The sequence below is a fragment of the Sinocyclocheilus rhinocerous genome, unplaced genomic scaffold (assembly GCF_001515625.1).
Source record: "Sinocyclocheilus rhinocerous isolate Xijiao unplaced genomic scaffold, SAMN03320098_v1.1 scaffold712, whole genome shotgun sequence".
Classification (NCBI taxonomy): domain Eukaryota; kingdom Metazoa; phylum Chordata; class Actinopteri; order Cypriniformes; family Cyprinidae; genus Sinocyclocheilus; species Sinocyclocheilus rhinocerous.
This window is the reverse complement of record NW_015642789.1, coordinates 745,925-772,962: the sequence shown is the minus strand read 5'-3', so window position 1 is coordinate 772,962 and position 27,038 is coordinate 745,925. Positions and strand designations below refer to the sequence as shown.

The following is a 27,038-nucleotide window of genomic DNA, read 5'->3' as shown; positions in this document are numbered from 1 at the left end:
CCAGCTAATGAAGTATTTTAAAGCAGAGCATAACTAGAAAATGTATATGAATTACATATATTGCCATGGCTTTTTATTCTTTTATTTTTAATTAAATGCATGTTATCCTGTTTTTATGTGTTCTCATAGAATATCATTTTATTGTTTTGGCATATCTTAGATAAACAGATTGAAATTTCTTTTTACTTTGAGACTACATTAACCCTCAGTTTTTTATAATGGTTTCCTTAATGCAATTGAAGTTGCTGAAAAAATCCACACAGTTGAAATGAGCTTTGAAATAGACTCAAAGATTAATCAGAAGTCTTTATTCAGCTGCCACATAATGGAAGTGTACATCATAGTTACAATATAGAAAATAACACAGTAAACCCATTGACTGCTTAATTCATATACTGTGTGCAGTAATTCATATTCTGTATAAGGTGCAGTTTTTGACACAATATAAATACCTTGGTGAAAAAAAGCCACCGCGGAGTCAAACACAAGAAAAAGAAAAAAAAAACACTTGGTTAATGAGTTTTGAATCAGGTCTCAGTCCTGAAAACAGATTTCCCACCCTTGTTCCTTATGCATATTCTTCTTAATACCACATACAGGCTACACAATACGGTGGAGAAAACCCTGACATGATGAAATGTTTTAACATTGCCTTTGATTCCAACAGTTTTTAATAACAAAACAGACATTTCCAACACAGTATAACAAGCCTCATTTCAGATTTGCCATCTAATGATAATGAAATATACTCATTAAGAGGTGTAATTTGGCTCAAGAGATGTTAAAGGAGAACTGAAAGAAATGACTGGTGAAATGCTGGCATCTGTTTGGCAGGAATATAACCAACATGGGTCTACTCATAAACCCATCACAGAGGGAAACACGGCTGTACCTGCAAAGGGGAAAAGAGCATCAGAAGATCAGCATCAAACAATATTTGTTATAATTGTACACGCAAAAAAAAAAAAATGACGTGGAGAAAGTCATTTAGCCTCTGACATCACATTTGTGTTTTATAGCTGCTCTCAGCTTGAAATATAACACATTTCTACCAAAATCCTAATTTCTGAACCTCTACAAGACACAAATAATAACTAACAACCAACAACACAACAAAATAATGGGAAAAAATATAGGAAAATAAATAGTTTTACACCAAAAAAAAAAAAAAAAAAAATGATGAAAGCAAGATTTTTTAAAAATAATGGGCACATGCTTTGTTATGTGGTTAAATTGAAATATTTCAGTTTTTGCAATTAACACTTTGTAGAGATAGACAATACTACATTTCAGGATGATTAACTGGCCAATATTTGGCCTTCTTGGGCGAATAAGAATAGCTCACCTAAAAATGGAAATGTGCTAAAAATGTACTCATTCTCAGGGCATCAAAGATGTAGATCTGTATGTTTCTTCATTGGAAATTGATTTGGAGAAATTTAGTATTACATCACTTGCTCACCAATTGATCCTCTGCGAATGGGTGCCGTCAGAATGAGAGTCCGAACAGCTGATAAAAACATCACAATAATCCACACGACTGATTCCATGAATTAACATGTTGTGAAGTGAAAAGTTGCATGTTTGTAAGAAACAAATCCATCAGTAAGTTGTTTTAACTTTAAACTGTTGTTTCTGGCCAAAATATGAGTCCATAATAAAAGTCCATCCCCTGTCGTCCTCTCACATTACACAGAACATTTGTTTAGAACTAATTTGGAATGTTTTCGCTTGTAAAAACTGTTTGATCTGTGCATATTTCTCCCTTGATTCAGGTAAGATTACTTTTTTCACTGGAGACAGCAATATTATGTATAGAGGACTCATATTTTAGCCGGAAGCAACAGTCAGAAGTTAAATAAAGATTTGTTTCTTACAAACACACAGCTTTTCACTTCACAAGACGTTAATGGCTGTACTGGAGTCGTGTGGATCACTTGTGGATTATTGTGATGTTTTTATCAGCTGTTTGAACTCTCGTTCTAACGACACCCATTCACTGCAGAGGATCCAGCAAGTGATGTAATGCTAAATTTCTCCAAACCTGTTCTGATGAAGAAACAAACTCATCTACATCTTGGATGGCCTGAGGGTGAGTACATTTTCAGCCAATCTTCATTTTTGTGTGAACTACTCCTTTAACAGAAGGGTTACCTCCTCATTGTGTGCATTTTATTGTATTATATATACAGTATATTAGCATCAAAATAACTCACAGGACATCAGTATCTGCATTTGACAAACCCATATCGGTCAACTGTGAAAGTGTTGCAAAAATGTTTTTCTAAACTGTTTAACAGCCTCTAAAAATATTGTTCTGATGTACTTATTTAATACCTGTTATATATAGACATAAGCACTAATATATATTATTATGAAATAATCTCACTTCCATGTCAGTGATTCGTACTTTTTGGGCTACCTTGACCATCTGCAGAGTCAATGTCTGGAACCTTCCAGTCTAGCTTGCGTCCTTTCTCATAGAGAGCCTTGAGAACCTTCCGGAACTCTTCTTGTCCTCCGTTATGACTCAGCTCCACGTACTTTCTGTACAACTGTAGGGCAGTCCGTGCATCTTCGATACTATCGTGAGTTTCGCTCTGAATGTTCAGATCTAAACAAATGTTCAAAAAGCAAAAAACACTGATTCACAGAAAATTACATATGAGGTCAGGAGATAAGGGAAAGTTTATGCAAGAAACCTACCGAGAAAGTACCACGCGAGGAAACGTAGAGAGATCATTCGTTTCCTAGGCATGTGGAACAGGTAGACGGTGTCAATCACCTGTTCTTTTGGAACCTAAAAATGTAAGGGGTTAATATTTGTTCACAATTTCCAAATACTAAATAGAAATTATTTCACAAAAATTCAGCTCACCATCAAGTTAATGACCCGGAAATCCTTCTGTAACCCGTGGCCGACAAAGCGAACGCCAGTGTCGATAAGAAATCGCAATTTCAGATATGTAGATTTCAGAGTAGTCAAATGTTTAGAGGAAATCTTTGCATCCAGGTCTCCAGGTTTGATACCCGAGTACTGAGTCAGGTAGTCTACCACCTGTACATGCAAAAAAACTAGTAAGCAGCAGAAAGGTTTTTCCAACATTTTGACAAAAACACAGAAAGCAAACATGTGGAAATCACTAGTACAGTAATAGTTGTTCCCTGTGATTCACCTTCCGATTAAATGATTCAAAAATAATCCTTGTTACAAGTGACAATAACAGATAACACATCTCTCCTGATAAGGCACAAAACTGTGGTTCTCACATTATGAGGTCATTAACAGGTCCTGATCAATTCAAAAGGTAATTTCCCTATTATGTGACATTTCCCTATTATGTTACAATTAGAATGATTCAAAAAGTGTTGTGACCTGCTCCTGTGTAGATATGTAGTCATCAATAAACGGCACTCCCTCATTGGTTCCCTGGCCTCTCACGCATGTGATGCGAGCAACAGACATCTGACTGGGCTTAATGGTGGACTTGGTCCCGTCACTGCGCAGTTCTGCCTCTTCCTGTCCAAGCAGCAACACACAAAAGCATTCAAATTTTGGGGTAGGACCAAATGTCAAAAAAATATTTATTATACTATATTATATAATATTATAGAACATTAAAGAGTTTCCCACTGACCTGGTTGAGCGTGACAAATTCTGCATCCAATCCAACAAGGTCTGCAGCCTGCGGCATCTCGCTCACCATGAGGGGTATGAACGTGGCGTGACTCTTCCTCTGTTTCCGTGCCAACGAGGCCTCCGTCAGTAGAACACTGGCATCAATAGGGTTCTTAACTAGGAGGAAATTGAGAAGATGAAGGAATAATTAAAACAGATGCTCATCAAGGCTGCATTTCTTTGATCAAAAATACAGAAAAAACAGTAATGTTGTGAAATATTATTACAATTTTAAAAAACTGTTTTCTATTTGAATATATTTTAAAATGTAATTTATTCACATGATCCTTCAGAAATCATTCTAATATGCTGATTTGATGCTCATGAAACACTGATTATTTTCAATGATGAAAACAGTTGTGCTGCTTAATATTTTTGTGGAAACCATGTGATTTTTCTTTTCAGAATTCTTTGATAAATAGAGAGTGCAAAAGAAAGGCATTTTTTGTAACATTATAAATGTCTTTACTCTCACTTTTGATCAATGTAATGCATCCCTGCTAAATAAAAGTATTAATTTAATTAAAAAAATACTGAATACTGACCACAGTTCTTTGAACAGTAGTGTATGCATATTATAAGACTTAATAAAATGCAAATTTCATAACATTTTTGTGATAGCACAGACACATTTTTAGTGAGAAGGCGAAAAGTAGATTCTGTGAGATAAATGATCACATACTTCGCAAATCATACTTGGCATTGTAGTTCCTCTTGACGTAGTAAAGTACAGCAGGAACCTTCCAGTTCACATCAAACTGAGCTGATTCAGCCTAATGGAGACATATTGCAACACAATTCAGTGTCACATTTGATGCATTTCCAGTGGGAATACAGAACTTAATGTGCTAGTCCATAATATATGGTAATAAGGGTGTTTTATAATAGGAAAAGTTGAAATTTGCCTGATGTTTGGTATTTTTACCTTGTCAATGGGCTCAATCAGAAAATCATTGAACAGATACCACTGCTGGTGTGTTACTCCCTGAAAGCAAGACAGAAAACACAGTTCCCTCATGTCCAACATATTATGTCAGAGGTTTAGCAAGTACTTTAAAGATTTGCTCACACCTCTTTCCTCTGATGATAGGTCTCGCCCACTTTGATATGTGCCACCAGATTTCCTCCGGTCCGAGCATCCTGGATATGAGATACGGTGACAACCAGGTCAAAGACAGACGCTCCTTCTGCCTCTTCACTTTCAGTCAGCTATGAGAAGAAACAAGACACAATTTATTTGTGCAGGGTCAGTTTAAATAATCTCAAGACGAGTCATCTTTCCCAGGTATGACAAATCTTGACGTGGTTAATGAAGTTGAAAGAGTGAAAAGGTGTTCCTCACCTCCTCTCCCTCAGACAGGCTGCTGACCTCCAGGCCCTGAGACTTACTAATGCACATCTTCAGACTGAGAGGGATCCACACGTGCCTCATATCCTCCGCTTGAGTGTCGAAGGTCAAGCCCTCCACGCTGCACAGCTCTTCCCTGTACATGATTTATATATTATTATACATAAAACATATAAACAGATGCATTTCTACAATCAGCACACTTACTCTAAACACCATTCTGTCGGTAAAGGCTCTTTGGGTTTGGGAGGTTCAGCTGCTTCTTTCTTCAAAGCTTTGCTGTACGCATACTGTGAACAAAAAGAAAAAAGATGAATGGAAAATGAAGACAAATCAATGTGCCTAGAGTGTTACACTCCAATAACATACCGATCAGCTGAATGAACAGGCTGTTGCTTTGCTAATGCATAATATGTATTATAATATGACAGAAAAATATCATGTAACTAAGGCATCTTTAAGTAATGACTCCAACATTTAAGGGCAGATTTATGGCTGAATTCTGTAAAGGCATTACTGTATATCAATCATATGGGTCTGACCTCAGTCTGTGCCTTCCAGAACTCTGCCTCCTTAGTGCTGTTCACCTCACAGTTGATCACCAGAACATCAGGCAGACATCGAATATTCCTGGTCTGCACCTAAAAATACATAAATATTTAGCATTTTGTGGTTTTACACTTTTGGTTGGTAAGATTTTTTTAATGTTTTTGAAATAAGTCTTTTATGCTCAAAAGGCTGCATTTATTTGATCAAAAATACAATAAAAAGTAATGTTGTGAAATATTATTACAATTAAAAATAACTGTTTTTTTTATTTTAAATATATCTTAAAAGGTTATTTATTCCTGTGATGACAAAGCTGAATTTTCAGAAGACATTGATCCTTCAGAAATCATTCTAATATATGCTGATTTGGTGCTCAATAAATATTTATTATTATTATCAATGATGAAAATTCAATGTTGTGCTGCTGGACATTTTTGTGGAAATGCTGATGCATTTAGTTTTTTAGGATTTTTTGTGTACTGTAGAAAGTTAAAGTTAAACAGCCTTTATTTGAAATAGTCTTCACTACAGTTTTTGACCAATTTAATGTATCCTTGCTAAATAAAAGTATTAATTTCTTTCAAAATAAAAAGCTAACTGAGTCCAATTTTTGTTTTAATGTTTTGAACGTGTGTTTATAGATATGTGTGTAAAAACTTACTGTTGGCTGGTATTTCTCACAGTTGTCACACCAGGCCTGTGTGCTTTGTTCCAGACAAATACTCTTCTTCAGGATCTCTGCAAAGTCGTATTCCTCTATCGTCTTATCTGTCCAAATGAAAGCCATTTATTTAATGAATTCATGCAGTTTATAGAAGCAGAAAAATCTAAATCAAACCATACAACTCAAGCAAAACATCTGTACTTCATGCCCATGAAGTACCATTATTGGTCTACAAAGATGGATTCATGTGTGAATGATGTGCGGTTTGGTGGTTCTGACCTGGAGATCTTTGCTCAGGGTAGTGCATGGTAAACAGCAAAGTCAAGGAGGAGCGAACTGTCTCCTTTCCACAGCGACACAAACTGCTATTCTCCACTTCACAGCCAAACAATCGGCCAATCACAGACTCCCCCGAGGAACCCAGCGTACTGCCGAGGACACAAAACATAAAACACTCCGTTCTTGTGTAAATTATTGCATTAAATTCAAGAATGATGCAGCTCCACACCTGCTGCTGGCTCCTCTGTATGCCTGTGGCCCTTCCTGCTCCAGTGTTTCCTGATGCAGCTGTGCAAGTATGAAACGGTTCCAGCTCTGGATAAGACGTCCCAGACGGGCTTTCCCTGTCTGTTCATCAGAATCAGCCAGGATCAAACCTAACGCCGACGCCTCCGGGATTGTCCGGAAAGCCCGGAGAAAATTACTGGCCTGTGAAGGAACAAACAAGTGCTTTGTGTGTGTGCATATGCTATGCATGGCTGACAGCTCTGAATGCATACATTCAGCTGAGGATGAATTCTGATTGAAATGAAAGTGTTAGTGTACCTGGCAGGGGTCTCCTCTGCTCAAATCCAGCATGTGAAAAAGGAACCCCAACTCACAGGCCAGACAGAACTCCTTCTGACACAAATGATTCTGTACCAAGTACCTGACTGGCTCCAGGAAGTACAGCACCTGCCACAGCATACACAGAATTAACTATTAATAAAATTCCAGGGAGCTGGAACATCCAAAGTTGTGCATTCCCAAAATTCCTTAGCGAGCTTAAAAAATTCCAAGGACTTTTTAATATAATGGGCACGGTGACATTTGGGATTTTTTTTTTTGATTCCTCAGGGATATAACAGGCAATTACATTTAATGTGTATAACTATGTATATATATATATATATATATATATGTATGTGTGTGTGTGTGTTTGTATATATATACAGTGCACAACATAAATGAGTACACCCCCTCTGAACAAATATAAAAGATGTATTTTCTTAATGATCACTAATATAATTCATAGAAAGATGGCAAAATTGAAACATAGTAAACATATACTTAATAAAAACAACAAAATATATGCCAATATTTTCTGTAGGATAAGTAAATTAGCCAATTTTGTTTAAATAAAGGATTGCAGAAATGAGTAGACCCTAGATTTAATTCAGAAAATGTATAATATTCTAGTACTTATATGTCCTCCAGAACTTAAAGTACACTGCTCTGACCCTTCTTGGCACTGAGTGTACAAGTTCATGACAAATTTTCACATCTGTGCTGTTTAACTCCTGGAGGACGACCTCCTTAAATGCCCTGGTCTTTAATGGGGAGTGTTGCTCAGCTCGTCTCTACAGAATCTCTCACAGCTGCTCAAGACCGTTAAGATTGAGTGAAATACATGTCCACTGAAGGATTTTCAACTCAGGAGAACGAATATCTTCATTGTCATGTAAAAAAAAATGCCCAACAATGCAGGGAATGAGAAGAGGGTAGCATCTTCAGTTTCAGGTTTTTGTATTACATCACACAGTAGTGTGTGAATTCATGCCAGCATTGATAAAGCACAACTCAGGACCTACAATAATGTACAGTATTTGAAAAATAATGTGTTTTTTGAACATTAAAGCATGTCAACATATTCTGTTACACCAAATACACAAAATAATGATCTTTAAAAAAGCATCATATGACCCCTTTAAACCTGTGAACGTTTTTTTTTTTTTTACTTTCAGGAGGGTGTACTCATTTTTGCAACAAAACATTTTATCACTTTGATAAGAAAATCTTATTTTGCTGAATAATTTTGGCAATTTAACTTTGGTAATTGATCAAGCAGGCTTGCTGGAATATTACATCTCCAAAGAACCCTAACATGTCTTGTTAGTAAAAAAGATTCCAGATTTTCAAATAGTTGTATCTCGACCAAATAGTGTCTTATCCTAACAAACCATACATCAATGGAACGCTATTTATTCAGCTTTCAGATGATGTATAAATCTCAATTTCGAAAAATTTATCCTTATGACTGGTTTTGTGGTCCAGGGTCACATATATATATATGCTAATGTTTGCTTGATGAATCATAACATTGAAAAAGTCGTCACCATTTCATATATTTAATACTAAATGAATATATTCAATATAATAATATAATGCAGTAAAAATGGTATGTGTGTGTTTTCACCTGGATCATGCAGTTGCAGTAAGCGTTGGGTATGTGAGGCTCCAAACCAGCAAATAATGTCCGGTTATAGTGCTTAAAATCGAAGTCTTCCAGTCCCAGTTTGGAATATTTAATGGTCACCTGATATAAATATATGCCACATAATCAGAACCGTATAAACCCAGTGTTTCAGGTGTTTATAATAAACATGAGAATCACCAGTGATCCCACAATCGGGCATTGTGATTAATGATTAATATTTTATTATTCAACTGCAGTAAGACTTTCATTGACTTAGTTTTCATATCCCCCCTCTAGTTTTTACGTTTCTTAAATTGCATGCAAATAGTTCATATATATATATATATATAGAAAACATTATTTCATCTAAAAAGAACTTGTTTGTCAACATTTGTAATGGACAAAATCGCTCATGTAATACGTAATCATTACCAAAGATCATAGAATTATGGGATGATCACTACCTTCCTGTATTTCTTTGGAACCATGTAAAGATGCGGTTCCTCATCTCGACCAATGGGAGACTCTGGGACTTGATTATAGCTGTCATACTCAAGCTCTATGTCTTTAATCTTATAAGGAACCTGGCAAAAACAGAGACAAAAAGCATAAATAAACTACTGGTTAGACAGCATTACTGCACTGAAATGCTTGACGCATTGTCAAATAACATACCAGAGACTCTAGATCAGCTACATTACTGTAAGATAGCACTTCCTTCTTATAACATATGGAAAATCTTTGTCTTGATAATTGTTTACCATGTTTACACATTTAGATCACACATCTGAAATCTTTCAAAACTGTTGAGTTTAGCATTTTGCCATCTTTAGACCATACAAATATAAACTAGAATCAAGTTAGGTGTCATTTGAAAAGAGCTCATGCTTACCTGGTTTCTGGGACGGGTTCTAGGATTGGGGGCATATCCAATAAAGCCCACAGTTTTCATTGTCCTAAGAATCTCTGGATCTACCAGAGGGGCTCGTCTGACAGTGAAAAGAACACATTTACATTAACAAAACACCATTTGCATGTCATTTGTTGGGGGAATTTATATACAAAAACTGTGTAAATGAAATTAGTGTGAATAAAAAATGTGAGAGATACCAAATGTATTTTTGCTAAAATTTAGTAAATATCACAACTGATCCAGGAGCCCGTTCTTCGTACGTCGCTTATTACATCCGAGATGAAATGTCACATCCAAGATGATATCATCGCGCTAATCAGGATCTGGCTAATTCGGTTTTTTTTACATGATTCCCAATTATTTATATTCACGATTTCTAATATTTGTACAGGCTTTACATTTTTATTTCAATGTAGTAATTAGCAATTCATTTAATTTTATATTTGAACAGATTTGTTACGTGACAGCATTAATTAAATTTTCTCAAGGCTCAAGATCATGTTATCTGCATCTCCTGCACTCCATCAAGCCACTCCCATAAAAATCCCATAATTACTATATTATCTTTAAATAAATTTTTAAATGATTATTATTTTTAAATTATGGTCCCTGGATTAGTAGGGTACTCTTGTAATAAAGTCGCGGTGGTAGAGGACAGATTTTAAGTATCAATTCTGCTTAAAAAGATTGCTCCCGAGCAGGTTTAAGCTTACGGACCTGTTGCTATGACAGCAACTCCGGGATGAGCTTAGAAGAACCAAACAATCCAAGATCATGCCAAATCGTCAACAATCAAATCCAGCTAACTGAGCTAGCGACGTACGAAGAATGGGCCCCAGGTGTATGACTTAGGATCATGACCCAGCCTTAGACATACTGCAGGGGGCAGTATTACACAGTAACACTCAGATACAAGGACTGTACAGAATACCACACTACTCTACAATTTTCTGCAAAAAATAGTATGCATATTGTGCACAGTATGCAAACTGTATGTATGCATAGAATACCCAGATGACCTACTACATTTGCCAAAATATGCAGTATACTAAAGAACAAAGTTTGAGGTTAGAAAGAAATTAAAACTTTTATTCAGTAAGGATGCATTAAATTGATCAAAAGTGACACTAAAGACATGATGGAAGATTCATCAAAGAATCCAAAAAATAAAATAGCAGCACGACTGTTTTCAACATAGATAATATACTGAAAATTCAGCTTTGCCATCACAGGAATAAATAACATAAAAAATTAATTGTAATATTATTTCACAATATTACTTTTTTTTACTGTATTTTTGATCAAATAAATGCAGCTTTTGTGAGCATAAGAGGCACCTTTCAAAAACTCCCTCCAAACTTTTAAATGCTACTGTGTATATATATAATAATTATGTAAATATGATGGCTCATATTTATCACCTGGGGCTGGGCGTGATAAGGGAGGTGGGCCAATCAGAAAGCAGTGGCTCGGTACTGGTGAGGGGCATGGGCAGAAGAGACAGAGGCATGAGTTCATGGTTCCAGTCCAGCTGGGGCAGGGAGTCCACCAGGCAGGGCAGGGCTAACTCAGTCTCCCTGGAGTAACTGTTAAAGGACACCTCAGGGGCGCTGGACCACAGGTGCACACAGCCACCAGAGTCCCCAAAAGAGAGCGCCTGTTTGCTGGAGGACACATCAAAGCTCATCAGCAACTGCCCCACAGTGTTGACGTGGAAAATATCAGCCAGACTGGCCAGGCCGGTGGGCTCGCAGAACTGACACTGACCTACAGACACAAAGACACAGACTCACACACCAGGATCTCACTGACAAAAAAAAAACAATCACAAATATTTTTCTAAAATATTTGTTTGGGTTTTTTTTTTTTAGCAGACTACCATTGCTAATTTGCAAAGCTATGTTGTAAATATGTATATTTAAAAATAAACAACCAAAAAATAAATAGACTAGCACAGGACAGCAACAGTGCTTATTTCAAATCGGACGTAATGGAAAATGTGTTGCGGTTCAGTGAGGGAGTCAACTGTAAACTCAGTAACAACTCTGAACGATGTACTGACAGAGTGAGTCTGATTCAACTTCTAACTCAAGAGCAAGATGCTTTTTCACCTGGTTTTAAAATAAAAAAAGAAAATTAATGTTCTTATAAAATTTTATTAAAAATTATTGTAATTAAAACCGTCTTAAGACTTTTATTTTTATGCAATCTTTTATTTTTTATTTACAATATAATTAATAAATAATTTATGTTTAACCTGAAATATTTAAAAAACATTTAATAACTTCCCTTTTTTCGAATAAAATCGAAACCCACCTACATTTTGTTCATTTTCTACTTGGAAATATTGAACATTACAGTTGTTAAATGCATTGAAAATGTTGAGTGAGAATGTCTTCAAGCCAAGTACTCTGTAATGCCTCACTGGAATGCTGTTTAGCACCTTCAGCATGATTAGTTCATGTGACTCACCGACTGAAAATCTACCACCAAAGGGGAAATGAAAGTAAGGTGGGACTTTTGAATGCTGAAAAACTGCAATAAGATCAGTAAGCTTCAGAAGAAAAGAACTAGATTAAATGTGAGGCTGGGACAACAACGGTAATCCAAAGAAGACTACTATTGGATGATTAAAATACTTTGCAGGTTGCAAACAAAAATCCCCCAACATTTCTTCGACACATCAGGGACAGTTGGCAGTTTACTGGGGTGTGGCATCCACACCAATACTATCCTGTGTATTTTTCACAGTATTTTATTCTGCGTATTAACATTAAAGTTCTCCTTTCAGTCACAACAGTTAGGTAAATACCACCAGTACTCAGTGGTTAAACGGATCGTAGTTGATCCGTAATCCGTACGGACCAAGCCCCACGGTTCGGCACGCATATGATCCGCGGATTAATTGCAAAATTTAACCATAATAGAGTATAAGTTTATCATTTGTTCGTATTTACACAAGCAAGCGAATTTTAAACAATTCCAGAGAGAAAAGGCGAAAGGGAACTCGATTCGTTACTCGCGCACAGCTGCACACACATGAAGCACGAACAACGTAATGTGATCCGAACCGTGAGATTTGTGATCCGTTGAACCACTACCAGTACTACCACCTTTGTGACATACACGTAACATGCATCATACCTGTTTGTGAAATGATAGCCAGGCGGGAGGTGTATGTGGGGATGAAGCGGAGGAAAAGGGGATCCACGTGGACCTGCATTGGGGTGATGGCCCTCATCATGCGCAGGTCATACACCATGAGGAACCGGTCACATGACAGTCCATTCAGGCCACGGCTCGAGAAGCCACATGCCGCCAACAGGTTACCGTGCACGTCAAAATCAGACAGGCTGCCAGAGAACGCGTCAAATTCATGCTCCATTTTAAAGGTGCGTAGATCACGCAGGGACACCTATGACAAATAATTGACACAAATGCACAAATCACAATGAAGAGATTAAATTAATGTTGATTACTATATATTTTACTACAGAGACTATATAAGGTTGTGCATATTGATGAATGCATTTGAAAAATGAAGTGAAGGCTTCAAAACGTTATTTAAGACATTTTAAGACTTTTTAAGGACCCGCGCACACCCTGTTTTAGTTGTTTTAATACTACAATTGATTGCTTCTGTTGTCCTCATTTGTAAGTCGCTTTGGATAAAAGCGTCTGCTAAATGACTAAATAAATAAAATAAATACATTTATAAATCTATACCAGAAATCAATAAATGGAAAATAAGGTTAAAATTTATAAGGGAAATTATTTATTTTATATATGTTTAGATATAGTATATTGTGACCAATTCAACATTTTATTTACCAATTTAGTCTTTTATCTTTTTTGCAGTTTACTTTATACACAAAAAAAAAAAAGGTTCTAGTGGTTTTTGGATATTTTAATAAAAAAAATCTTACATATTGTGCCTTTAAATAAATGTCAACTACATGCTGGAAAATGACATTACTGCAGTTACTAATGAAATACCAAAATCTTTTTCGATGTTTTTCAATGAACCACAATATAAGTTGTTGTGGTGAGACAGATAGATCCATGCACATTAAGCTCTTCCACTTAATTTTGTGGACAAGCTGAAAAATCCAACTACCAAATAGTCTGAGCTGATCAGCCTGTGAGAAAATTAGGAATGTGTGAAAGCACAAAAATAAAAAAGCCCTATGAATTCTACCCGTGTTTACAGCTGAAGTGTAGGCAGCATGTTCCCACATTAGCTCAGAGCAAAACTCTATTCTGCGGGAAAAGAGAAAGGAGGAAACAATTTGTTCCACATCCATTTTCGCTTTACTCCTTCACTCACCTTGCCAGACGTGTGACCGCAAAAGAAGAAGCGATTGGACTGTTTCATGATGGCGACTCCAGGCACCTCAACAGTAAACTAAAGCGACAGTGGAAAGGAAATGTCAGGAAAAGATTTCTGACTATTTAAATACTGAAACATCCTCTAATCTATTATAGATCAGTGTAAAATTCCCATAACATTATATCCCACAAAGGTCATAAATCATTTAGATTATAAAATGAAAAGAAAACTTTTTTCTGTTAATCTATTAATTAATTTTATTGTATACAAATATCAAAATGAATTAAGAATGAAATGAATGGCATTATATTAAATGATTTTAGCAAATGGCTGCAATATAACAAAGAGTGAAAAATTTAAGGGGGTCTGAATACTTTCCGTACCCACTGTATATATTTTATAAAGCTGAACAATAAAATGTCCATTCTTTCATCTTTATTTAAAAAAAAAAAGTAAATGAATAAATGCTATATAAAAACAGGTAAAGTTTTGTTTAAAAGCATTACTGAAGTAGTGTTGTATCATCTCACTTTTTGTGTTTCCTGTACTGTTGTGAGGTCCAATTCGGCCACATAGTTCTGCAGACCCCCCATTAACAATGTGTTATTATCAGTCAGAATCAAACTGTGCATGTTGGCACCCTCCTCCATTCTGAAAACAAAAAAAAATGAATGAATGAACACCCACACATAGGCATACATAAGCAAATAAAACTTTTTATTACAGTATTCACAGCATACGCCTGTGTTCTGTATGACATTAGGCTTTGAGGGCTTCCGACTCACACCAGTGCTAGTCTGGACACGATACCTGCATTTACATCTTCAAATGATAATTGTAGCATATGTGGGTGTGCAACTCACGGATAATCAAACATAATTAAACCTCCCCGGGTGAGGCATTTGAGGTTGTTTTTGGTCAGAAACAGCACCCCTGTGTCCATACTCTGGATATGGCGAATGTCATCGGTCATATGCACCTGGAAAGAGGAGTAGCGGCCCATTGTTGGACCAAAGAAGGAACTTGCATGTCCCTGTTATGAAACAGGAAAGGAAAGAACAAACACACACCCAAGTCAGTAATGCGGCTCACGCTTGTGAATAAAGTGACATCACCTCCTCAATGTGGAAGTACATCAGAGATCATGCGTCCGATGTCTATCAAAACCACAGCTGAATTTTTGGAGTGAAATTAAACTTTAGCCTTAAATCTCCCAACCTCAATAGAAACATTTATCCATTCATGCAAAATTTTTGGTGATAACACTTGCTAGGTATACTGATTCATTTTATAGCTTTGCGTATTATTTGAGTAGATGACATACACTGCTGGTCAAAGTTTTGGAATAATTATGACTTTTTGAGATGCTTTTGAATAAGTCTCTTATGCTCACCAATGGCGCATTTATTTGATAAAAAAATACAGTAAAACCATAATATTGCGAAATATTATTACAATTCAAAAAGGTGTTTTCTATTTGAATATGTTTTAAAATGTAATTTATTCCTCTCATGGCAAAGTAGAATATTCTATTACTATCAGTGTCACATGATCCTTCAGAAATCATTCTAATATGCTGATTTGCTCCTCAAGAAAAATATGTGATTCTTAATATTTTTGTGGAAACCATGAAAACCCAATCTTTTGAATGATGGTGTAAGTAATTTAAATAAAAGAAGAAGAAATTAATACTTTTATTCAGCAAGGATGCATTAAATTGATCAAAAGCGACAGTAAATTTATAATGTTACAAAAGATTTCTATTTCAAATAAATGCTGTTCTTTTGAAATGTCCATTCATCAAAAAATCCTGAAAAAAAAGTATCACAGTTTCCACAAAAAGATTGAACAGCAAAACCTGTTGTCAATATTGATAATAAGCACCATTATTAATAACTGGGCACCAAATCAGCATATTAGAATGATTTCTGAACGATCACGTGACAATAAAGACTGGAGTAATGGCTGCTGAAAACTGAGCTTTGCTATCGTAAAATATATTAAAATAGAAAACAGTTTAATTATTACAATTCAAAATTGTAAGAATATTTAACAATATTAATGTTTTACAGTATTTTTGATCAAAGCCTTGAGGAGCATAACTGACTTCTTTAAAAAAACATTTAAAAAAATATATAATTATTCCAAACTTTTGTGTCACTTTACCCGATGATTCCCCATCCACAGCAGCTCCTCCTGCAGGTCGAAGTGTGTTGCCGTCACAGGGATCCCGACTTCAGCAGCCATGCTGTGCAGCTCTGAGTACATGCCCTCTACTATGTGCATGGACTCGGATACGGGAACAGCCAGCGCGTCGGGGTCGAGCTCCACACCCTGCAGCAGTGCCGGGTCGAGCCGCGGGTCCATTGAAGAGTCCAGACCGGGCTCTAGGCCGCCATGCAAGCCGGGTGCGTACTCGCCCAAACCCGGGTCCAGACCCTCGAAGTTCATCATGAGGATGGTGGTGCTGGGTTAGAGGGATTGGAAAATGGGGTCAAGGGTGCCCTTTTGTTTCCCTTATAAATATATATGAAAACAAATTACTGTCTTTTTCTATGTGTATATAATATAGATGTTGCTCTTAAAACATAAAAAAAAAATTTTTTAAAAATTATAAATAAATAAATAATTATTTACAGCTTTCTTCTTAAAATATGGAATATGGAAATAAAAGCAAACGTTCTGCATTTAATCTCTCCCTCCATTTTTTTAAATGTAGTAAAATAACATTTTATAGACTTGAATATGCATCAAATAAAATATGCTTACATGAAAAGCCCTAATTAGAATTAAATTGCTATTAATATTTCTTTTTACCAATTTATATTTTGCTAGGTTTGTCAGTAAATTAATTACTGAAAACTGGATATTTGCATAAATATTAGCATTAAATACAATTTTATTAAACAGTCATAAAGTTAGTAATAGTTAAAATAAACTATAAAACTGTCAACCGTGTGACATTTTAAAGGCACAGCAGTTTATAAACATGACACATTCACCAATACATTCTTCGTCTCATAAGAAATGAGAAAGGCACCCATTTAGACAATTACATCCAGTTGTCATGGAGACTTACTGTATGTGCTGCTTTTACAAAGTCAGTGAGCTGCCTACCTAGGCAGCATTTTTATCCGCATGAGTTGAACAAGCACATACCAATTCTGGATGACGCGCCTATGCTTCCCAAAACTTCTGTCTAGGTAGGCAGTTCACTAGGTTTTGAAACACAGCAATACTGTTGCACACTACGTAAATAAACGGGATGTTATCTTATCGAGGTGTGCGACATCTATACTCAGGATTTCAATTCGTTTCTAAAGTTCTTTCAACAAACTAGCAGGAAGGGACCTAAATGTGTAGTGTGGACATTTAACAGGAAAAAAACAATACCTTTAGAATACAGTTATCATCGGATCCATATGCTCACACTACTCGCTTCATTCAAAACAAAAACAAGCTCCCACTTCCGGGTGAGATTGAACTGCATCCGGAATCATCATAGGCGCTTTAAAAAGTATTATTTAAGTTAAGAACAGTGAAATTAAAAATGAAAATATTATTTAACGGTTAATATCATTTAAATATTGTTTACAAATATTAAATTAAATATTGAAATGAAAATGAAAATAGTATAACTGAAAATATTAAGTTGGAAGTTGGTTTCTATCTATCTATCTATCTATCTATCTATGTTCAATCTAAAAAAAAAAATTTCAAGTGATAACACAAACAAAATATAAACCTTACAAATTTTCCTGACAGGTAAAATGAATGTACAGAACTGTTACCTAAGTCCAAATGTGGTAGGGTTGTTTATTGATGAGGTGATTTGACTCATCAATAAATAACCCTATACCACATTTGGACTTAGGTAGTTTAGGTAGACTTAGTTTAAGGATAAACATGTCCAGAAAAGCTAAATTCAGCTGCAACTTAGGATCAGTCAAGATGGATGTTTAAGTCACTACAAGCAGACTACCGTCTTTAGGAAAGAAGAAATTCTGTGCATGGTTTGTGGACATAGTCTCACTTCCTCTGATAATTAAAAAAACTTTCAGATGAGGGAACTATCTCATTCAGTATACTTAGAAATCTGTGTGGTTAGGTTTACAGCTTTGGAAGTTCTATCATTTCAATTGTAATGGATGAATTGTTTTGCTCTATAGTAACGTCAATGAATTTGTGAAACATTTGTGAATGGGAAGATCTACAGAAGAGATTTACCTCCTTAAATTCTCATGAATCTTATATCTGCTTAGTCGAGGTGGAAGAAAATTCCTGTAATGCAGAGTTCTAAATGAAGAAAATTCCTGTAATGCAGAGTTCTAAATGAAGAAAATTCCTGTAATGCAGAGTTCTAAGTTAATGCTTACTTTTATCAGCAAAATAGAGGTACACTCCCAAAAATACCTTGACTCACAATTCCATGTGAAACTCAAATCTCTTTATTTCAATCACTCCATCAACCAATCAATAAAAAATAAATACATATAAAAATACAATAAATAAATCCATATATAAATACCTGGAGCTTTAGTAAAATTGTATCCAACAGTACTAGGTTAGTTAGTATAGCATGGTTTTAAGTATTAGGTCTATTATAGTAGTTACTCATTATTGCATCATCAAACTTCCCGTATCGCTTTAGTTGTGGCTCTCTGTTTACTACATCACATCAGTGGACAGGTTGATGGCAATTCTTTTCAATTTCAAATTTAATAATTAACTAATAATATTTGTTAGAATATCAATCAGAGGATGTATTTTCAAGACAATTCCACTCATATCTGACCTCACACCACAATCAGCACCAGTACTGTAGGAAAAAGATTCTACATCAGTGTCAGAAATATAACAAAACAATTAAAATGTGAAAAAATGTAAACACATAATTTATGTAAAATGTAAAAACAAAATATAAAATGTAAACACACACACAATTTAATAGGGAAAAATATATAATTTTTAATTTGAACTTTTTTTTGTTGTTTTAATCTTGCATTGAAATGTAAAAACTATGCAAGTGAATCTGGTTTAAAAACTGTAATTTAAATGTGAGTTCAATTATTTAAAAATGTAAAAAAAAAAAATGAATACATTAATGCAACATTTACTTTTTGCCCACTGCCCTTTAATTTGTTTTCATTTTTGGCCCTTCACATTAAAAAGTTTGGGCACCTCTGCCCTAAATGGACATGGACATGCAAAAACTAAGATGGGAGGAAGAATCATATTTCAGTGCTTTTGCGTGTTTATTCACAAAATGCACAAAATGCACAAACTTTCTTTAGGGAAGACAAAAGTTTTTTGAGAGAACGCAAAAGCATTAAAATCTATTTTTCCATATGATATCATTTTTTTTCCATGACCATGTCCCTTTAAGGGCTCCGTATTGTGAGTGTAAAAACACTGTTAAAACTTATATATTCTTATTTGTAAAAAGGATATTTAAAGTGATACTCCACTCAAAAATGAAAATTCTCTCTTTATTAAACTATAAACCACCACTTATTTAAAATCATCAAGTGTCAACTTTTGGGTGAATATCCACTTGCATTATATGGACACAGAGATGGATTATCAGAAGAAAGTAAGTCATATACATCTGGTATGAGGGTGAATAAATAATGACAACATTTTCATTTTTGGGTGGAATTTCGCTTTAAGACCCCCAAACCACAACTGGCCCCCATAATTCCAATAGGACTTAACACCCTGGTTAAACAATTCAAAATATATTTAATGTATTTCGTCTTTAAAGGTCCTTCAAACTCATCATGGAGCTACTTAGAATCAGAAGCCATGCAGGCTATTAATTAGTTCTTTGAGCTCATCAAGGTTTCAAGTATTATGTTGAGCATCTTGGAGACTGGTGTTTGAAGAACAGTAGGCCTTTTTTTTTTATGAAAGCGAAAATAAGTCTACCTGGCTGTCCGATCACGGCCGGGGGAAAATCCTGGTGACTCACCACCCCCACTCAACAGCGGAATAAAAGTCGTCTACGCTGACACTACAAGCAGTTTGCTTCTAAACACTGCAGACGAAAGGATAATCAGATTCTATAGGACATTTTGTTACTATGAATTCTTCGTTAATATTGGCACTTTGCGTGGCGTTATCGGCGCTGTCGAGCGCCAGTGGAGCTCCGGTGCGCGCAGCTGGTGAGGTGAATTTCACGGAGTGCAAAGCGCTGTCTATCAAACTCAATGAGATGGCGAGACATTTATACAACACGGTTCGTACATTAAGGATGATGTATTTAATCTATTTTAATTTATTTTCAGACATTTTTTTTTCAGGCACATTCTTCAGTTGTTGATAATAATAGGCCTAACGCATTTTTTATGCTCTCTGCAGGTTGAGTTTCCAAAAATGTCAAGTATCATTGATGACCCTCCAGTGTCTATAAGACCGATTGACACATGTAACCCACGGAGCCTTCTAGACAACAGAGAGGTAAATAACTGAATACTTCAGATGCATGCTTTTATATTAATGATTTTCTCATTTCTTTTATAGATCAACTGTTATATAGGCTACTGCTTACAGACCTTAGTGCAAAGCCATATTTAATTTTTGACGATAATGAAAACTTTTGTACTGATATTTAACAACATTCCAATTGTTCAACTGACCAAGAGTCTTTTGGGGGGGGGTGAGTGGACAAAAACTCCACAAAGTGGACAAAAACTCCATGAAACAGATTTGAAAGTTGTGAAAATGACAAACTTTTATACAGTGTGTGCAACTGTATTTGTAGTATCCAGCCTAGTTTGCATCCACGTAAAATTCAATATGGCCTCTAACCTGAATAAGGTCTATACAAAAGTGTGTGTTTACTTGGTCAAATGTTGTAATTTGTCCCTATCTGTCTTGCAGACTTGTCAATCTAGAATTATTCTCGCTCTGAAAAACTACACCAGAATTTTCCACAAGAATGGTGTGTTTAAAAATTCAGCTTGCAGCAAGTGGAGAGCACGCGCCAATGAGATCGCCGATGTTACCGGAGACCTCCTGCACATGCTTAAGGTAGCCTTATTCAAAATCTTCGCTATTGTTTCATGTACTTCCTTTTGATACAGTGTCTGGACACCAGCCACTTTTCAACAAGAGGCACAAAGTTATTCCCACATCCTTATCTGTTATCCTTCTGGAAAGTTTCGTATGTAAATGATTGTTGCATCAGTTTCTCTAGTAAGCACTTTTAATTTCATTATTGTTCTTGTTTGATGATCAGGAACCAGTGGTGGACGCTCCTTTGACTGCAGTGGACTGGTATGACAACGCTCTGTGTCGGGACAGCGTAGAAAGGCTCTACTCCTTCTCTATTATATCTGCACGTGTCTTCTCATTTCTGGCTTCCCAAGAAGCTCCTCAAGTTGAGATGAAACAGTGTTAGTTTGAGAGGAAAAAGACATATACATGTCAGTTGTGATCATGTTGGTCAAAACGTTCAAACAGCTTTTGCTGCTTCTACAAAGGTTCTCCTGTGTTATAATAACATGGATTTAATAACATCTTAAAGTTGCGTTAACATTGAGAGTTCATGTATGAGGTGATATATTTATAGAACTATTTATTGTGTTCTTATTTATTTCTATATTTATTGTACAATAATTGTATCACAATGTGTAACATTTTTAACTTCCAAAGAAGTGCGTAATTTATAGCTAATAAATATATCAACAAGTCTTCTATATATTGTCTTCATTCATGTGTATTGTTCGTTGAGGGAACAAAGAAATTAATTGAAGAACTAACATGCATGCAAATTACTTTTACTCTAATTAACAAGGAAATGACTGAGCAAATGTGGGCAAATTTCCCAGTTGAAGTCAACAACTTTCTGTAAAAGGAGAGGGAAGATGTGATTTCCATAAACATTCATGCTACGCTTTATGGCGGTATGAAGCTTCCTGCAAAATATGTCCCAAACTCTGAGATGCTGTCACCACTCAGTTCTCTCAGGAACGTGTGTGTATTGTCCTGCCAAGAATGATGTCATTACTACAAAAGGGAACTTGGTTTACCAACAAACACACAAGACAAGCAAAGACAGAGTTCACATTATTGACTTATTCCAGCTAATACCTTTTTTTTTCGTGTGCAAGCATTATCATCAGACATTTTCTGACAACACTGCTAAAATATTTAACTATACTCATTCTTATCATTCTTCTTATTATGACATACATGTGTGAAATTTTTCCTGTGGTCACAGTATGTGAAAAGGAAGTAGGAATATTGCCACTTCCAATGAATCTATAAAAACAATAGATATCACCTCTGATAATGTCTCTCACTCATGAAATATTTTTAAGTCAGCCTATTTATATTTTTAAAATATTAAACATTTAAATTGTCAAATGTAGGCCTATAACAACTATAGCAGCACTTGTTGAAATGAAATAAAACATACAAGCTTTACTACAAACTACAAATATATGATATAAAAGAATGAAGAAATATAAACACGAATTTTATTTCTAGTTCATAAAATATACATTAAATTAGATTTTAATTTTATATATATACTGTTAATTTGTAGAATAATAAACTAGAATAATTGAAAATAAAATTATAAATTAGCCTACATATTCCATACAAGCTGGCTGAGACATATCTAAATAAATTCCTACACAAAATACCCTGATAATATAATCTGAAATAAAAAATACTTACTAAAATACTGAAATAAAATAAAAAATGAATGAAACAAAGTAAAATACATTTTTAAATCCTCGTTGTGGTAATGGTCAGATCAGATGGCGGAGAGAATCTATGGCTGTGTTTCAAACCCTCTGCGCTGCATACGCACGTGCCGCACACACACACACACGCGCTTAGAATGCTGTCTACGTAGGCAGGTCGCTAGGTTTTCAGACACAGCCGCAGAGTCTCTATTTCCTGGTTACTTCGCAAGGTGGGTGGCTGTCATATGACAACATTAGCTCTTTATTTACACCATTTTAATGTACTTTAACGTTGAGCCGTTTTTATTGCTTGCTTCATTTGTGCTTCATGACTCTTCTTCATGGCGCTTTTTGCCATCTTTTATCAGCAACGACTGAACTACTGTTGAATCCACTAGCCGGATAGCTAACAGTGTTCGGATGATAAATTTGCATGGATGTTGTACATACTACGCATTAAGACTCCGCAAAGTACATATTAGTCTCGGTCGCTTGTATACACACCTAAGTAAACCACAGACAAGTTATCGTCGCAGATGTTAAAGTTATGTAATTGTGATAACGAATGTCTCATTTTACAGAGCATGGTCTCTGTTAAAGGGCATCCTTGTTTGTTTTTAATGGCTTTGGGTGTTTGCATGAAGCATATCACGGCTGTTGTTTTCGTGCAGGATGAATGTGGGCGTTGCTCACAGCGAGGTGAACCCAAACACGCGTGTGATGAACAGCCGGGGGATCTGGCTGGCCTACCTGCTGCTCACCACTGCCCTGCATGTGGTCTTACTCAGCATCCCTTTCCTCAGTGTGCCTGTGGTGTGGACTCTCACCAATGTAATTCATAACCTGGTCAGTCCATGGCAGAAATCTTTAAAGGAATAATTCACCCAAAAATGAAAATTTGCTGAAAATTTACTCACCCCCAGGCCATCCAAGATGTAGATGAGTTTGGTTCTTCATCTGAACAGATTTGGAAAAATGTAGCAATATATCAGTTGCTCAGTTGTTCTGATGGGTGCCGTCAGAATGAGAGTGCAAACAGATGATAAAAACATCACAATAATCCACAAGTGATCCACACAACTCCAGTCCTTCAATTAGTTAAACTCATGTACATCTTGGATGGCTTTGGGGTGATTAAATAATTAGAAAATTTTCATTTTTGCTTCAAGTATTCCATTAAAATGTTTTTTTTAAAGGAATGATAGTTCACCCCAAAAGAACAATTCTGTTATCATTTACTCAATCCCATTGTGAATCCTTCACAGAACACTAAAGCAATAATAAAAGAATCAGCTAAATGACACTTTAGTCATTAGTAACATTAACAAAGCCACGTCAAGCATCAGTAATTGTGATATTGTGTCTGTATATAATAAACATGTACAAGTTGTTTTCTTTGTTCAGTGGTCAAGTGTTAACTCACTTTTCTGCCATCTAGGCAATGTATCTGTTTTTACATACCGTCAAAGGCACGCCGTTTGAGACACCGGACCAAGGCAAGGCACGTTTGCTTACTCACTGGGAGCAGATGGACTACGGCGTCCAGTTTACAGCGTCAAGAAAGTTCCTCACCATCTCACCTATTGTACTGTGAGTCATATTCATATTTCTCTAGTAACTGACAGAAATAGGACCATATGCGATTAATATAAACTGCTTTATTACTTCATCATATAATCAGTAATTACCTATTTTTTTATTATAATTCTGTATCAACTTTTTTTATTTCATTTATATTCTTTATTACATTTTATTCTATTTTATGATTATAAATTTTTTATTGTTTATTCTCAATTATATATAATCTTTTACAGTATAATCATAAATGCTGTTATTTTTTTCGTAGGTACATCTTGGCCAGCTTCTACACCAAATATGATACTACTCATTTCCTAGTAAACACAGGCTCACTACTAAGTGTTCTCCTTCCCAAGTTGCCTCAGTTTCATGGAGTTCGTCTGTTTGGTATAAATAAATACTGATATGACACTTTAGCCCACTTGTGGATGGGATGTAGCATCATGGAGATGAGATGAGATGACTGAAATTTTTTTATTCTCCACATGATGCTTCCTTGGTCCAAAGCCGTAAGGCCTTAAAAAACCAAAACTGCACTGGACTGAAGTACACTATTTAAAAAAAGGCCTTCCATGCTCAGGTTTATTCAGTTCGTGGCGTTTCTTTTTTTAAATCCTGTCTTACGTCTGTAATTTCTCTTCATCAAAATCTCTACATCTCCATCACAATTTCTAGATTGATCACATTCAAGGATGTTTTTGACTGCATTGCACCAGACAATGTGCCAAATTATCACCTGCTGATATTAATTTTTATTAAGGTTCACTTTGGATAAACCTATTTGCCACAACAAGCTCTGTCACTGTGGGGTCAAAGCATGATAGCGCTGAATTACAATATTCAGACAGTTTTTGTCAGTGTTCTAGTATATATACAACATGGACAACTGCAGTAAATAAGTTATGTTGAATTATTAGAAAAACTGATTTTGATTTTAATTTGAATTGCCTTATTGCATTTTTCATTTAATTTGCTCCATAAATGCAAAACAGTGATCTGCGACAATGTATGAATGTGATACGATAAACAAGCTTAAAGTGCTCTCTTAAAGTTCATTGCTTACGTTGTAGAGCGCTGGTTATATTAGATTTCTTTGAATTCCTGTATTTATTTCATTTTTTATCATATCATGAAACATTCCAATTTGAGGCAATAGCCTTGGTGCGCATACATTATAATGATAGATTTTCAAAATGTACATGTCTGGATGGATCATGTTTGTTCATAATATAAAAGTGAAACAAAAGTGGGTAACAAACGTGTGAGACCACATTGAAAATGAAGTATTCCAAATCTAAAGCTGGAAGTAATCTGAAAGTTTCAGAATGTTTAAAAATAAAACATTAAAATGTTAAATGAAAAAGAAATCGTATATTCTGCACTTTTTACGTTTTCCATGTTCCTTTTTTATGCGAAATGTACGTGATGAGATGGTTTTTGGGTCGTTCTCAAGTAACGCTGGAGATCACGATTATCAGGTTTTACACAAACTTGTGGAGTTCATGCAGTGCATTTAGGCAAAAAGAAGATAAACCAAATAATCTGAATTTCTGAAATTTATGATGATATTTCGAGTCATCATTTCGTTAACATTTGTGATGACATTTTTTTTAACTTTTGGACCCAATGTCACAATAAGGAAATGAGACAATATGACATTTCAGTATGACATTTCCAGTCAAGTATGTTCTTTTTTTTTCAGTTGTATGGTGTTGCACTGGTATAATTGAAATGGCTCTTGCACAAGATAACTTATCAGTCATAAAGTCATTTGGACTATAATACAAAGTCTCAGAGCACCTAATGTGATGATATGATATGCAAATCGCTGCATACATCGATCTATATCAAAGAAATGACATTTACAGTCGCACGTGTGGCAGTATATGACCCTCATTGCTTAGCCACCGGTGTTTATTCAATATGATAAACATAATTATAATGAACACAACATTAAAGTCTGATGCTCAGAGAGAGTGGCATGAAGTTGCATCATATTACGAGGAAGCATGTAAATCATCTGAAGCAATCATAATACTACAGGATCAATCTAACCACATGCAGATGAACAGTTAACGTGGGAATCCTCGCCTCTTACCTATTGGATAACAACAAACCACACAACCCCTAAACAAGGAAGAAGTGTAAGAATGTGCCACGAGGAAGCTAAACAAACACACACACGCCGTACACACAGACACAGACTCGGCCGTGTGTCAGTCCGATGAATATGGACGCGCATTTGGATAAGTTGTGAAGGTGTACCGGGGGAAATCCGTGAGTTTTACATGTTGCACACCTACACGCGAACGGGGCAAGCCCAGCGACAGCGATAAACCGATAGCTGGACGGGAATCCCCACCTAGAGGCTCAGGTGTCTCCCAACTGCATTTCAGGGAAGAGGGGAATAGTGTCCTCGGCCCACCTATGCCACCGATTTGCCTAGCATATGTAACACGCTGTTTATTTACCACGGAAGCACATGCAAATAGTATTCTGGCTCAGTGCGCTAGAATACTGAGGAATCCTGTGCAAGTGACACACGGGGAGCACCGCTGATGTCACCGCTGGAATGCAAACAGTATTTGCATGAGCTGCAGAGGAAGAACGGCAACAAGGAAGGCTGTGATATCTGTTCTTGCCCGCAACTTTAGATTCAACCTTTCTAAGCCGATCGGATCCAAAACCAAAAGCTGAGGCGGGATTCCTGAGAGGTGCGTGACAGAACAAACAATCCTTCTGCTGTTTTCTCGCAATTCTGCTTTCTTCGTGTTCCTGTTCCAAAACCTGCTACAAAGAAAGGCTTGCACTGATCGATGAAGGTCA

The 27,038-nt window shown here is 35.8% G+C and overlaps 2 protein-coding genes across 5 annotated transcripts; one reads left to right on the top strand and one right to left on the bottom strand.

Annotated features, from left to right (window-relative positions):
* Positions 1-274: 274 nt before the first annotated feature.
* Positions 275-17,409, bottom strand: LOC107756401 (PAB-dependent poly(A)-specific ribonuclease subunit PAN2-like). Of its 3 annotated transcripts, none has more exons than XM_016573489.1 (26): positions 17,332-17,409; positions 16,105-16,405; positions 14,802-14,971; positions 14,469-14,589; positions 13,936-14,013; positions 12,753-13,023; positions 11,030-11,375; positions 9,588-9,684; positions 9,160-9,279; positions 8,696-8,815; positions 7,066-7,194; positions 6,749-6,948; positions 6,520-6,668; positions 6,238-6,344; positions 5,570-5,668; positions 5,235-5,317; positions 5,022-5,163; positions 4,751-4,888; positions 4,605-4,664; positions 4,362-4,452; positions 3,639-3,796; positions 3,377-3,520; positions 2,879-3,058; positions 2,707-2,800; positions 2,423-2,614; positions 275-892 (listed from the first exon to the last, which is right to left on the bottom strand). In XM_016573489.1, the coding sequence occupies exons 2-26, from the start codon at positions 16,390-16,392 to the stop codon at positions 858-860; spliced, it is 3,612 nt and encodes a 1,203-aa protein (XP_016428975.1). In that variant the 5' UTR covers positions 16,393-16,405; positions 17,332-17,409; the 3' UTR covers positions 275-857. The 3 variants fall into 3 exon arrangements, with proteins under 3 accessions (XP_016428975.1, XP_016428973.1, XP_016428974.1); XM_016573488.1 differs by having other exon boundaries at positions 858-892; positions 2,411-2,614; XM_016573487.1 differs by lacking the exon at positions 17,332-17,409 and having other exon boundaries at positions 2,411-2,614; positions 16,105-16,392.
* Positions 17,410-22,809: 5,400 nt separating this feature from the next.
* Positions 22,810-25,536, top strand: LOC107756400 (ORM1-like protein 2). 2 transcript variants are annotated; one of them, XM_016573484.1, is made up of 4 exons: positions 22,810-22,864; positions 23,306-23,480; positions 24,073-24,224; positions 24,481-25,535. In XM_016573484.1, exons 2-4 carry the CDS (start codon positions 23,307-23,309, stop codon positions 24,614-24,616), a joined length of 462 nt encoding a protein of 153 aa, XP_016428970.1. In that variant the 5' UTR covers positions 22,810-22,864; position 23,306; the 3' UTR covers positions 24,617-25,535. The 2 variants fall into 2 exon arrangements, with proteins under 2 accessions (XP_016428970.1, XP_016428971.1); XM_016573485.1 differs by lacking the exon at positions 22,810-22,864 and adding an exon at positions 22,942-23,105 and having other exon boundaries at positions 24,481-25,536.
* The last annotated feature ends 1,502 nt before the right edge of the window (positions 25,537-27,038 follow it).

Bases quoted from the DNA above. Each gene is read 5' to 3' on its own strand.
- LOC107756401 (XM_016573488.1), bottom strand. From the start codon at position 16,392: ATGATGAACTTCGAGGGTCTGGACCCGGGTTTGGGCGAGTACGCACCC. The intron at 14,590-14,801 runs GTGAGTTGCACA...TTTTGTTTTCAG, and splicing joins TTAATTATGTTTGATTATCC to AATGGAGGAGGGTGCCAACA. The intron at 3,521-3,638 runs GTCAGTGGGAAA...CTGCTTGGACAG, and splicing joins AATTTGTCACGCTCAACCAG to GAAGAGGCAGAACTGCGCAG.
- LOC107756400 (XM_016573485.1), top strand. From the start codon at position 23,307: ATGAATGTGGGCGTTGCTCACAGCGAGGTGAACCCAAACACGCGTGTG. The intron at 23,481-24,072 runs GTCAGTCCATGG...TCTGCCATCTAG, and splicing joins CCAATGTAATTCATAACCTG to GCAATGTATCTGTTTTTACA. The intron at 24,225-24,480 runs GTGAGTCATATT...TTTTTTTCGTAG, and splicing joins ACCATCTCACCTATTGTACT to GTACATCTTGGCCAGCTTCT.